This window comes from Lactuca saligna, chromosome 2 (assembly GCF_052625555.1).
Source record: "Lactuca saligna cultivar CGN05327 chromosome 2, ASM5262555v1, whole genome shotgun sequence".
NCBI classification, from domain to species: Eukaryota; Viridiplantae; Streptophyta; class Magnoliopsida; order Asterales; family Asteraceae; genus Lactuca; species Lactuca saligna.
The window spans coordinates 18732737-18745830 of NC_136418.1; the positions used below are offsets into that span (position 1 = coordinate 18732737).

Consider the following 13094-nt stretch of genomic DNA (forward strand, 5'->3'; position numbering starts at 1 on the left):
CAACCAAAATGGTGGTGCCAGCGATGGTTGTTCATGGAAAAGGAGAAATAGAGAAGACGATGGAAATGTGAGAGATGCAGGCTGGTTTGTGAGACATGGGACAGGATGATGGCTTTTATTTTCTTTTTTTAGTTAGGAAATAATTAAATAACAAAAAAAAAAAGAAAAAATAAATAGAAAATACTAAATCCATCTAGCAAAAACCACAACAAAATCAAAGTAAGTTTTCGACAGTTTATATCAAAGTATTAATTTTTAATTTTCAATTAGCCAAAACCACAACAAAAAGTAAGTTTTCAACTGTTTATACCAAAGTATTAATTTTCAATTTTCAGTTAGCCAAAACCACAACAAAATCAAAGTAAGTTTTCTTGACTGTTTATACCAAAATATTAATTTTCAATTTTCAGTTAATCAAAAATAAATAAAGGATTGACGACGCCAAAAGAATAATCTGCATATCATAGTATAAGTGTATAACACAAAATACAAGATATATGGGACCTTCGAAATCTTTAAAAAGGCTAATAATAACTAAATAAATACATTCTTACAATAATTTAAAAACCAATTTCAACTATTACCTTAATTATTTGAACATGAATACTAGTTCCAATATGAACACGACTCCGATAACGTATTTTCTAAAAATAATAATACGAGGCATAAATAAGAATTTATTGAAAGAATTTGACAAAACCAAATGTTAGCATGTCGTAGAATATATTCAAACACTCTAGCAATACTTCTTACATAATTCACCTCGAAAGTCATTACGTTCGCAACTCCTCACCCATATAACAAAAAAACAAAAGTAACAAAAACCACAAATTCAAACCGAACATTATTAAACCGCTTGCAAAATTTCATCAATTCACATTGTTCAAAACCATAAACAAATCCCGACTTGTCAATGGGCATGCGTATAATACACCAAGTGTTAGAAACAAAACCCGAAAACGTGGAGTGAAAAAAACACAATAATAATAATGATGATGATAATATATTGAAGTTGAAGTTGTGTTCTTCAATTTAACAAACCCATGAAGCAGATCTTTTCATCTGAGGCTTCATTTGTTTGTCTTCTTCAAGTGATATCATACCTAAATGAGATGGATCTTCAAGCATCATTTTTGCAACCAAATATCCGGCTATTGACCATGTTTGGTTTTTACGCGCTTGTTTTCCGATAAATCGGCCGAGTTTTCCATCGTAATATTCCGGCCACTGGTCCATTAGTAACCGGCTTTCGGCTAATTCGATTGCGCGTTTTGCTATTTGGGGCCGCCCTGCTTTTATGCACGCGGCCGTTAAAAGCCATATTAGAACTGCAAAATACACATGAAATCGATACTGTCAGTATAACAGTATATTTGGCCTACTAGCTGAAAAGTTAACTGAAAAAAAAAAAAAAAAATTTGGTAAACTAGCTGATGCGCTGGCTGAAATATGTAAAATGACATAAAAAATACAAACATTGTCGCATAAATTGGTAAAAATGTGAACCTTTTTTTTTTCAACAAGTGTTGTGCAGATAAATGAAGTTTTAATTTTGGCACCAAATTTTTATGCAAACAACTTTTCCCATTTTTCTCTATTTTTGTAACAAAGTGATTTTTGATACAAGATATATAATGATGTCTTGATTTAGTACCAAAAGATGCAATTTTTTAACATGTTAAAATATGTTTCCATGATTCTCGCGAGTTACATAATTGGTAAAAAAAAAAAATGCCATGGAATCCTACATGGCATCCAATATTGTAAAATTACTCGATTAATTTAATGAGAAACAAGTTGTTTATCCTTGTATGACATTAACCCTTTGGTAAAAAGGTGAAGCATTAGTAAATCTAGTTAGGCAACAACACATGTCACAAAAGTTATCGATCTCAAAATATGGTGTGAATACAAAACATATACCTAATTCATATTTATGAAACATTTCATATTTTACCTAATTTATGCGATAAGATGATTTTTTATACAAAATACACAAAGACGCTATCCAATTTAGGACCAAAAGATGTAAATATTTTACCAAAATGCCCTACTAACGTAGTAACTTATTTGAATTGATAAAAAGGTACGACATTGTTGCTTGGTAAAAATGTGAAACATTTTGCATATCTCATTAAAAAAAAACTTTTTTCCATAAATCTACAAAAGACAAAAACATTTATTGGATAAAAATACGTATTTAACCAATAAAAAAAAAAAAAAGAAAAAAAAAAGGAACAAACCTGGCCATGATCCACCATTATGATAACTCCAACTCGTATTCTTCGGATCACACCCGGTAACAATCCTCCACTCATGACTCTCCATCGCCGGATAACAAATCTTCAACGGCATTTCTCCGACGAGTTCCCCCCACCTCGACTCAATCAAATCCATAATCGCCGAACTCTGTTCAGGCGTCGCTAACGACGACAAAATCGCCACACAATTCCCCAAACAAAACCACCGGAAATCCATTTTCGCCGGACTTACGTTCCCAATAAAGTAACCTCCACGTGTCGGCATGAAATCGAAGACCCATTCGGGAAGCGAATCGGGGATTACGTTGAATTTGTTGACTGCGGTGTGAGAATACTCTTCGGTTTTGTAACGATAGATGTCGTTGAGTTGTTTGATGTCGAGCCAAAAGTAACTTCGCATGTGGAAGGAGAGCGCGTGGAGGCGTTTGACTATTCGGTCAATGCAGTCGTTGCCTTCGCAATCGCGTTTTAGGAGAAGTAGGGCGCATCTTAGCGCCATGAAGAATAGTGCTTGGATCTCGATTGGGTACCCGTATACACCCTACAAATCAGCAAAGATTGTTGAAATTACGGATTTGCCCATCAACGTTAGATGAAGATCTGAAAAATGTCTATCGCTAAAAGGGTATTTTGTCATTTACATGTGAACACAGAAGGAAGGATCATACAGAGCAAAAGCATGAAAGTTGTAATTTTGAGGAAACGAGCAGAGACTGTAAAATTACGTATTTGCCCTTCAATGTTGGACAAAGATATACAAGATTCTACCTAATTGTAAGGGTATTTTTGTCATTTGCATGTGAGTGGAAACACAGAAGAGAGCAAAAACAGGAAAGTTGTAATTTTGAATAAACATGCGGGGATGGTAAAATTACGTATTTACCCTTTAACATTAGATAGGGATGTACAAGATTCTACTAAATTGTCTTTCGTTGAAGGGTATTTTGGTCATTTGCATGTGAAGTGAAAAGGGGTTTCAATCGAATGGAAGGAGCATACAAAACAAAAGGATGAAACCACATACAAGAAATAGGCATCGCACTTAAACTAATTTGTTTATAATAGCATATATTCTTTTTATTTCTTCCTATTAGAAAATCATACTTTGAAAAATCAAGACAATAACTCAAAATTGCTTTGAATTCGGATGATGTTGCCAAAGGGTTAAATGTAACGATTTGTTAATTATAGAATTCTACAAAACTATTTTTTACTCCTAGATATTGGGTGTATTTTTCAAAGCATAATGTCTTAAACAAGAAAAACAAAAAATTAAAAGTACAATACTACAATAAAAATAATAATAAAATAAAACATACAAATCCTATTAAAAAAAAAAAAAAACTATTTTGGATCAGTTTACGGTTTAATCCCAACTTTTAATTTTTGAACAGTAAAGCCTCAATGATTTTATATTTTGCCCAAATAAACAAAACAGTCAATTTTTCGTTAACAAAAAATAACAGATTATCGCACAAAATTAGATAATCGCAACTTTTCTGTTCAAAAAGTAAAAAATTTGGATTTAACCATAAACTGGTCTAAAATATTAGGACTTTATCAGAGATTTCCCAAACAACTAAACCAAAGTAGGTTACTATTTCTTGATAAAAGTAGAGATATATCAAATACTAACCATTCTTCGATCAATCATACAACATCCATCCGCACATAGCAAAGTAGGAAACGTATCAAACCCTTCGGAAAGACACAAAGTCATAATAAGTCTAATCCCCCTTTGGATTTCAGGCATTTCGGCTAAAGACGAGTCACCCGTGGATTTCGTATACGCACGAAGCAGTATAATCCACCAAAACCCTGAGTCAACCGGGGCCACACGCCCGATCGCGCTTTCACCGTAATCGGCTAAAATTGTCTCCGTGTTCCTCACGGGGTCATGAAGCACTTTAAAACTTGCGGGCATTACCCCTTCGCCTAATTTGAAATTGTCGACCTTTTTTTCGCGTGATTGGAGGAAAACGGTTTTTAGGAGGAAGTTTTTTACGATTTCGGGTTCTCCGTTCATTAAAAAGGCTAATGCACTTGGCACAAAGTCTCTTACAAAGACCTATAAAAGGAGGAATAAATGTCAAAAGTTGAATTTAGTTTTGAATGAAAGAAATTAAAGAAGTATTTTCTTTAATTTGTTTATTATAGCGCATTTTTTTCGTCCCGTTACAATGTTATATTTTCGAAGGAAAAAATAAGTAAATAAATAAAATCTGAAGACAAAGAATTTAGGGTTAATCTTGTAAAAGATTTTATATATTGTGTTTTTTTTTTTCTCGGGATTAAACCTCAACTTTTTTTTTTCGGGAAAAAACCTTGTGTTTTTAGTTTTTTTCGAAAAAAACCCTTAACTTTGGATATTTTTTCCGAAAAAACACTCCACTTTCAAACTATTTCCGAACAAACCCTCACTTTTTTTTTTCTTTTTTCCAGAAAAAAAACCCTCACATTTTACAAGTTTTTTCGGAAAAAAATGACTAAAAGAGCCAGATTGAAAAAAAAATGAAAAAATGTAAAGTCTTTTTTAGGAAAAAATAAAGTTGAGGTTTAATCGAAAAAAAAAAACACACACACACACAAAACATAAAATCTTTTATGAGATTAATATTGTTATAATCGGATAGATTTTTTTGAAGTATAACGTATTAATATAAAAATATAGAAAGTATAATGCTTTAATAAATTTTAATAGAGGGTAGAATCTAGGGTTAAATGAAAGAAATAGCAATGCACTTTCTTTAATTTGTTTATTATACCATTTTGTTCACATCTTCCATCCAAAGGCAAAGAAATTATTATTGTTATAATCGGGTAGATTTTGTAAGTATAATTTATTAATAAAAAAAGATTGAAAGTACAATGCTTTAATAAAAAGAACTGAAGGGTACAATTTGTAATAGAAATAAAGTATAATAATAGCACTATAGTAGTGAATATTGCTTTTTATAATAGTGTAATAGGAAGAAGAATTATTTTCAAAGTTCAGTGGTTTAATAAGAAAAAGTAATGAAAAAATAGAATGGTTTAATAGAAATAAATGTAAGTATGATGCTATAAAACACAAATAAATAAAAGGATAATTGCTTTTTTTGTATTTTAATAAAATTACATCGACATTTCTTGCATTTACAAAAATTTCATATAAATATATATAGAAATTGGGTAGCTATATACAAAAATAAATGGGAATACGTAGCAATTTCTTGCATTTAATACAAATTTTATAACCAAGGATCATGAAGGACTCGATTGATATGAAGATTCAAATCTCTAAACATCATAAATCAAAAGTCAACTTGAACAAATCACAATCCGTTGATCAAAATCAACTTCATAAGAAAAAAGGAATTGAAATTCACCTGATCATAATTAAGGTCCTCTGAAGAATTATCAAGAGCAGCAATAGTCCCAACAGGTTGACCACGAAAGTTGACCAATGATCTTCTCAAAGCCTCCCAAGCATCTCCAACAATCGGATGAGGCTCAAAATATCCACTTCGAGGAGTTCCAGTCCATCTCCCCGGAGAATAAACGCCGTCGAGATTATCAAACCCCCGTGATGAATTTTCGCTCATTTTGTAGAAATTATTACGTGGTGGCGACATCGTAATCGACATTTCACTAAATGATCTTTCATCGAACGATCTTTTTCTCTCGATGTTTACTGGTCGCGGTTTTTCCAGAAGCCTCGTTAGATCGGAGTCATCGATTTCGAATAAAGAAGGTGTCGTTTGTTCTTCCTCTTTTGCTTTTACAGACCCGTTTGACGTCCCTTCTATCGTTGTCGGAGCCATTGTTTGATTAATTTTTGAAGAAACTTCGAAATTCTGATCTGGTCAATAAAGTCAAACGAGAATTTTTTTGAATTCAGATCTGGTCAAACGTTTTCAACCGAAGGTAAACAAACTTCAATCAGATCATTACATGTTCATCTTAAATTCCACATTTTTCGAATGAATCAAAGAATAAGAAGAAATCGACCGTATCGAAATACGAGTTATGTTCTTAGTTGTTTTCATAGTTAAGGACCTAGCAAAATCCAGAAGTAATATCGTGAATTAACTAACGTGTCTAATGTCAAAAACCCTAAAAATCGAATCATGAACTGGAAGAAAAGCAAAGATTGATGCTAATTCATATCGTAAATCATTGGAATGGGGAAGAGAGAAAGAAGAATCAAACCTGGGGAACTTGGTAGATGAGGAAATCGATGAAACCTAGAAAAGAGGCGTTGAAGGCATCATCAAACTTAAACAAAGAGGGATCAAAAGAGTATACTTTATTCAAAATGAAAGAAGGTGACCCCCTACTGAACAGGCCTACATATATAGGTGACAAAACGGTGGAGTTTCAAAAATAGACCTTATACTTTAGCAATTTTTGCAAATTCAGTCCTCCGTTAGTTTCCTTTTTCATTTGGGTTAACGGATATCCAAATTTGTATATAGTATTTTGGATACTATCATGACTATGTTTAGACTTTAAAAAAGGTTCATCGACATTTATGACTTTTGTTGTCATATTTTACTATTGTAAATAAAATTGATAAACTTTAATCAACAAATTATATAAAAAGAAAGATGGTTAGCATTTTATCTAATTATCTTATTTAACTTTTTATAAACGTTGTAAACGGATTTCCTCAACAAAATATGCAACAGCAATATAATTTGGTTTCTTGATAATAGTTTTTATCAAAATTAATTTTTAAAGATTTCATATAAGTAATTGCACGATCGTTAAATTCATTTTTAAAATCAAAGAGCACTTCATTGATTAGAGACAATCGCTAGTAGGGATAATATTCGAACAATAAACAATAGTATGGTATTATTGATATTTAAAAAACAAACAAAGTTCATTAGTTAGAAAACAAATATTATTCCTTCCAAAATTAGAACAAATTCTTGATAATGGATATGGCATTATACTATAAATGTATCCAAGATTGTCTACTTTTAGCCAAAAGTATATATATAATCTTTTAACTGGTCAAGTTGTTATTTTACATATAACTCTTTAACTATACTAGTCAAAGACTTATCACATGAGCATATGAGTAGTGCTTTGGTTTTTGCCGTTAAAATAAAAAGGATTATTCAATCAAATAAGACATAAGAGGGCAAGTTTTGCAAAACCAGTTAAAGTACAAGGTCCTTTTGGCGATTAATGGATGACTGTTTGTTTAAGCTTAAAATGTGTGTGAAGTTTTAACGAACCCAAGCAACCGGACAAACCGGATAAGTTAGAGTAATACAGATAAAGTTTACCGACACGTGGAATTATCTTGGAAGATCCGACGAAATTTTTTGGAGAAATCTACGGTCAACTTGTCCGGTTGTAATCTGGAGTATCCGGTACGGATTTGGCAGATTCTTTCTATTTTATCACAAAAAAGGAAAAAGGATGATAAAAAAGAAAGTTAACTTTTTTCCATAAATTTGGTAAATCTTTTATTCACTTGTATATCCACAAAAATTACGAAATGGGAACAGACGTATTGGGTCAAAATAAATAAAAAAAATATGAGAAATGTTTAGATGAGATCAAGCGTTATATTTTATAATAAATAACATAGTAGTATTAAACAATAATTTAAAAGATTGTAGAGATATTAGTACGTTTTACGGGTTTTAAACGGTTCGATCATTTTTATTTAGTTTACTTTGTATTGAAACTGATTTGTGTATAATATTTTTCTCTATATATAGTAGTTTATCCTTTAAAATTTTATATTATATATAATCATGTAAAATCTAAATGGTTGTGTATCCTTTTCCATTTTTGTATAAGATGTTGTCTTCTTTGTTTATTAAATTATAACTTTCAACTCAGATATAAGGGTAAATTACATGAATGGTCCATGTGTGTAACAACATAAATTTTCAAAACAATTTTTCATTTTTCAAATAAGAATAAAACTCATTTAATATTTTCAAATTTCAAGTTTAACAAATGTCATCATGATAAAAACATATCCCAAAATCATAAAATAAATCTTCTGTCAGTGTGTACGGATCATGTCAGCGCCTTCCCGCGATCATCGCTAGTACCTGAAACACATAACACTGTAAGCATAAATGCTTAGTGAGTTCCCCAAAATACCACATACAACACATACGCCACTCAAGGCCATAACTCTATGGGATCTTCCAATCCATGTGTCTCAGGGGACTTCCGTCCCAACTCTGGTAGACCTTCCGGCCCTACCTGTATGACCTTCCAGTCCATACACTGATGACCTTCCGGTCCATATCATGGTACTCATAACATAGCATGACACATACATATCAGATAGCAACATATATCACATAGTTCGCATAACATATAAGACCTTCCGGTCACACATAGTTACCACTGTAGGTAAAGTATAATGAGAAGACTCACCTTATATACTGTCTAGTAACTCACGTGCTCGGTATCCCTGAACCTCGTAACAATGACCTAGCCCCGCCTAAACACATAGCAATCATCTCAAATCAATAACGACTCTCCAGTCTAGACTAGTCTGTTCCAATGTTCTCTCAGAAGGCTAAAAGACCATTTTACCCTTCTAATGGTCCAAAAGTCCAAGTGTTGACCCAACCCTAAAAGTCAACGAAAGTCAACAGCCAAACTTTGACCAGACTCGTCGAGTGCACATAGGTGACTCGGGGCGAGTCCAAGCGTGTCCTCTGGATCTTTCTAAACCTCACTCGACTCGTCGAGTGAACCTTCCACTCGATGGGCTACTACTAGTCAAGAGTCGCGAGGCAACACGACTCGACTCGTCGAGTCCCCTTATGGACTCGGTGAGTTTCTTCCATGACAATCACCCAAACGACCTTCTAAGGTTAGATCTGCTTCTCTAACCTATGGATCTGACTTCCCCATGTCCAATAATCACGTAAAGGTCAAATCTTGACACTCATGCAACGCACTCAAGGCTTCTTTTGGTGAAATGGCTTCTAAAATGGCATCCTAGGTTCATTTCCTCCATGGAACAACATAAAGCGGGATAGATAATACTCTCTTGACCTCTAAAGGTCTAGATCCATAATCTAACACTCAAAGGGACAACATATGCATCAATTCAAACAAATAAAAGGGTAGAGAAAAGCCTAACTTCAAGAATCTTGTACAAAACAGAAGAAGGGATCGATTTACTACCTCAACAATGAAGATCCAAGCTTGAAAACCACAGAATCGCAATCCCCTTGACCTTCTCTTGCTGGAAACACCTTCTTCTTTGCAAAGCCACAACAAAAAGGATCAAAATAGCTCTCTCTCTCTCTCTCTCTCACACACACAACTCGCTCAAGCTCTCTAGGATTTCTCTCTCTGGACTGGTAGCCGCAAATGAGGGCTATAAGGTCCCTTAAATAGAGCTCAGGCCCGTATATTTAGGATTTCTAACCTCAGCGCGGACTCGTTGAGTCCACCCATCGACTCGTCGAGTCCGTTCATTAATCCAGTCAGCAAATCGCGATCCTACTCGATGAGTCTAAGCGTCAACTTGTCGAGTCCCTCCTCATAACTCAAAATAAACAATTAAAATATGATACCTGGAAATCCGGATGTTACAATGTGGTTTAGGGTAATATCTAATAGGATAAGTGTTTGGTTTCTTACAAAATTTTTTTAACTCGAACCATCGTCATAATTTGCCTTTTATGTGTTTGGTCCCTCACAAACATAAAAAGACTATATTGTCCTCATGTTATTTTTTTTTTAATTTATTTTATTGTTTATTTGTTATTGAAGACAAAATTATATGAATTGGTCCCACTAATTGCCATCTCTTGCTCACAGCCTCACCCTCAACTTCTAACCCCTTTTCATCTTTAACTTCAATTTCAACGAACCAACACAAAACTCACCACCTTCTCTTGACTTTTCTACAACCACCACCCAACCTTTCACAACCCTTGTAGGAATGATCCTGTAATGCAAAAATGTAGAAACAGACCAATTGCAAAACCATAATCTGATATACAAATGCAAAACAAAACCTAAAACCCAAATAAAGAGCAAAATCGATCGACTTTTGAAAATAATAATAATAATAATAATAATAATAATAAAATTGATCGATTTTTGAAAATGAAAACCAAAATCACAAAACCCGATCATACTTAAGAGAACTAAAATCAATCTATTTATCTACAAGGAATCAATCTATATATCTACAAGTTTTGGATTCTGAAATAGGACATTCTTCACTCCCGTCGGCTCCCTATCGTGATGCTTAAATGAGGCTCAAACCTGCAATAAGTAAAATGGATCACATAAGAACCGTTTTTTGGTATATCTGGTGTTTGTTCTGGTCGACTCCCCATTGTGATGCTCTGGCGAACGCATGTACCATCACCCGTTATCAATGAGATTCTCGTCGGTAAGCTGATTGTTCAGAGTTCTATGGAGTTCTCGAAGATGGAGAGGAGGGGGACAAGGGTCGCCGATGAAAGATAAGGTCATCTAAGAGAGTGGGTCGTTGACGAGGGTAAGGTCGTCGATGTAGGAGGGATATAACTTCTTTAGTTAGAGTTTTAGGTAATTTAGGTTACAGGGAAAAGGCATTGAGAGATTTAATAGAAAACGTTAGTTTAGGGTGGGCCGATAGGTGGGTGAATTAATTTGTTTTACTTTTTTTTTAACATAAAATAATATATATACTGATAAAAAAATTATATATATATATATTAAGGGTAAAATGGGTTTTTTTAGGCGGTGAATAAACGCACAACAAAAATAAATTATATCGATGGTCCGAATTATAAAAAAATTATAAAGTACCAAACATAAAGATTGCCGTACAATATATAAGTTCGTAAAATTTACTTTAGATATAAAACTCAATAACCTTATTCTCTTAAAATGGTACAATATATCTTTAGAGGCTCATATATTGTTTCCTTTGTTTTAGTAATTATTTTACAAACAGTATGAGACACGATACTTTGTATTCACACTTTTCACGCCAACCAATATTTTGGGGTAAACAATTAAACGTTTATATTGGGTTATATGTAAACTTAAATATTATATTGTTGCACGTAAGTACAAAACGTCTCGACTCCAATTGAATATCCAAAATAGAGAAAGCTTCTGGATTTTTTTTATTACCACTATCTTCTAGTGACTATTAATAAAATAAATAACTAAATTCCAAATAGAATATGAATAACTTTATTTTTATGATGGTTCAAATAAACATTATATTGTTCACTAGGTTGTAAGATCCATGTATTATATGGATTCATTTAAAAAAAAATATAAAATTCTAAATATTTAAGAAGTTTAAATTTATAAAAAAAAAATAGTAAAATATGAATTATTAAAATTAAAGTGTTTTTCTCCTTTAAATTTAAACATATAATTTAGATAAATTAACAAAGGAAAAAAATGAGGTTTTAATTTTGAAAATTTGAAATTAGAAGGAAAATCAATTAATGAAATTGATATATATTTATTGATACATTTATTGCAATTAATACATTTAATCAATTACTATATGAAAATTAATAAAAATGAAAATAACCACAAAATGCTATGTGAAAGAATTTTAATTGAAAATAACCTCAAAATGACAAGTGGTAAAATCAATGAAAGTGTTCCATGTGGCAAAAATATTTTCATTTATTAGAGTAGATTTGGAAAAGATGGAGTATTATTTTGTTTAATATTTGGTGTCACATCCATGTCAATATTAGATTATGTGACATTTGGTTTTAGGACTTAAAGAACTTTAAAATAAAAATAAAACTTTTTATCAAAGATACAGGTGAAAATATTGTGCACAATGAGTATGTCAAGGATGGCATAGATCTTGTGTGAAGAGTCAAAAGACTCAACAAACTAACCCAAATGGTTCCAAGAAAATTTCCAATGAAACAACAACTAGTTTTAAAGGTTGTTTGATTTCAATCGAGCTGATCTAGTTATAGCTTTTTTCTTTGATTCGGTCAGGTTGGTTTGTTTGATTTGCACATTTAATGGTCTGACATTGTTCTTACCGATACAATAAAAAAATTAGTTGACTCAGAACCTTCACATTTTTACCCCTTGCGGCGATCTCCTTCGGCCTTGAACTAGCGACACTATAGTGGGAATACTAACAAGGGCTGCTATACATTGGGCCGTATAAAACACCTACAAATACGAAGACTTTATAAATAAATATAAATACCGTCTAACAATACAAACCATGGTTTCCATGGGTTATAACCCAGTGAAAAATAAAAAACACCAAAATTAATTTAAACACCTACTTACCATAATTAAATTAGACTCTTCAAAATTCTGGATTATTTTTTTATTATTAAGAAAATGGTATCTGAAAGATAGACTTTGATTATTTTTTTAATAATTAAAAAATGGTACCTCAAAGATGGACTTGATATTTTCATTTTAACGAATAACTAAAAAAATCGAGCACTTTGTGATTCTTTTTTGATAATTAAAAAAAAATGGTATTTCAAAGATGGGTTTGATATAGAGTTCATTTCAGCAAATAACTCATATGATTATTATAGACGTGAAATTATAAGAAATTATAAGAGTACCGTTTACTATCTACTCTTCACTTTATATATAAAAACAGAAAATACAAATGTTACAAAATTAACCTAACAAGAAAAAAAAAAAACTTATTGAACTCGGCTGATAAACATCTCAAAGACTCGAACATAACCAAAATCCATCATCTAAAGTTCCAAAGATTTCAAATGAACAATTCGTGTCAAAAATACCCAATCATCGTCCAACCAGAAGTTTCAAAACCAACCCGATTGAACCGAGGAGTGATACTTCACCAAAACCAATACCAATATTACCACAAACGCC

The 13094-nt window shown here is 32.4% G+C and overlaps 1 protein-coding gene and 1 long non-coding RNA gene across 3 annotated transcripts; both read right to left on the bottom strand.

Annotated features, from left to right (window-relative positions):
* Positions 1 to 831: 831 nt before the first annotated feature.
* LOC145030734 (putative alkaline/neutral invertase D) lies at positions 832 to 6576 on the bottom strand. Of its 2 annotated transcripts, none has more exons than XM_078979136.1 (5): positions 6453 to 6576; positions 5630 to 6102; positions 3898 to 4329; positions 2244 to 2802; positions 832 to 1328 (listed from the first exon to the last, which is right to left on the bottom strand). In XM_078979136.1, exons 2-5 carry the CDS (start codon positions 6062 to 6064, stop codon positions 1033 to 1035), a joined length of 1722 nt encoding a protein of 573 aa, XP_078835262.1. In that variant the 5' UTR covers positions 6065 to 6102; positions 6453 to 6576; the 3' UTR covers positions 832 to 1032. The 2 variants fall into 2 exon arrangements, with proteins under 2 accessions (XP_078835262.1, XP_078835263.1); XM_078979137.1 differs by having other exon boundaries at positions 5630 to 6097; positions 6453 to 6563.
* Positions 6577 to 8236: 1660 nt separating this feature from the next.
* On the bottom strand, positions 8237 to 10252 carry LOC145028794 (uncharacterized). The gene is made up of 3 exons (XR_013676186.1): positions 9420 to 10252; positions 8658 to 8724; positions 8237 to 8323 (listed from the first exon to the last, which is right to left on the bottom strand). It is a non-coding gene; the product is annotated as an uncharacterized LOC145028794 (long non-coding RNA).
* Between the last annotated feature and the right edge of the window lie 2842 nt (positions 10253 to 13094).

Coding starts and splice junctions, on each gene's coding strand:
- LOC145030734 (XM_078979136.1), bottom strand. CDS start 6,064: ATGGCTCCGACAACGATAGAAGGGACGTCAAACGGGTCTGTAAAAGCA. Junction 4,330..5,629: donor AGGACCTTAATTATGATCAG/GTGAATTTCAAT, acceptor CTCCTTTTATAG/GTCTTTGTAAGAGACTTTGT. Junction 2,803..3,897: donor GTATGATTGATCGAAGAATG/GTTAGTATTTGA, acceptor GCTGATTTGTAG/GGTGTATACGGGTACCCAAT.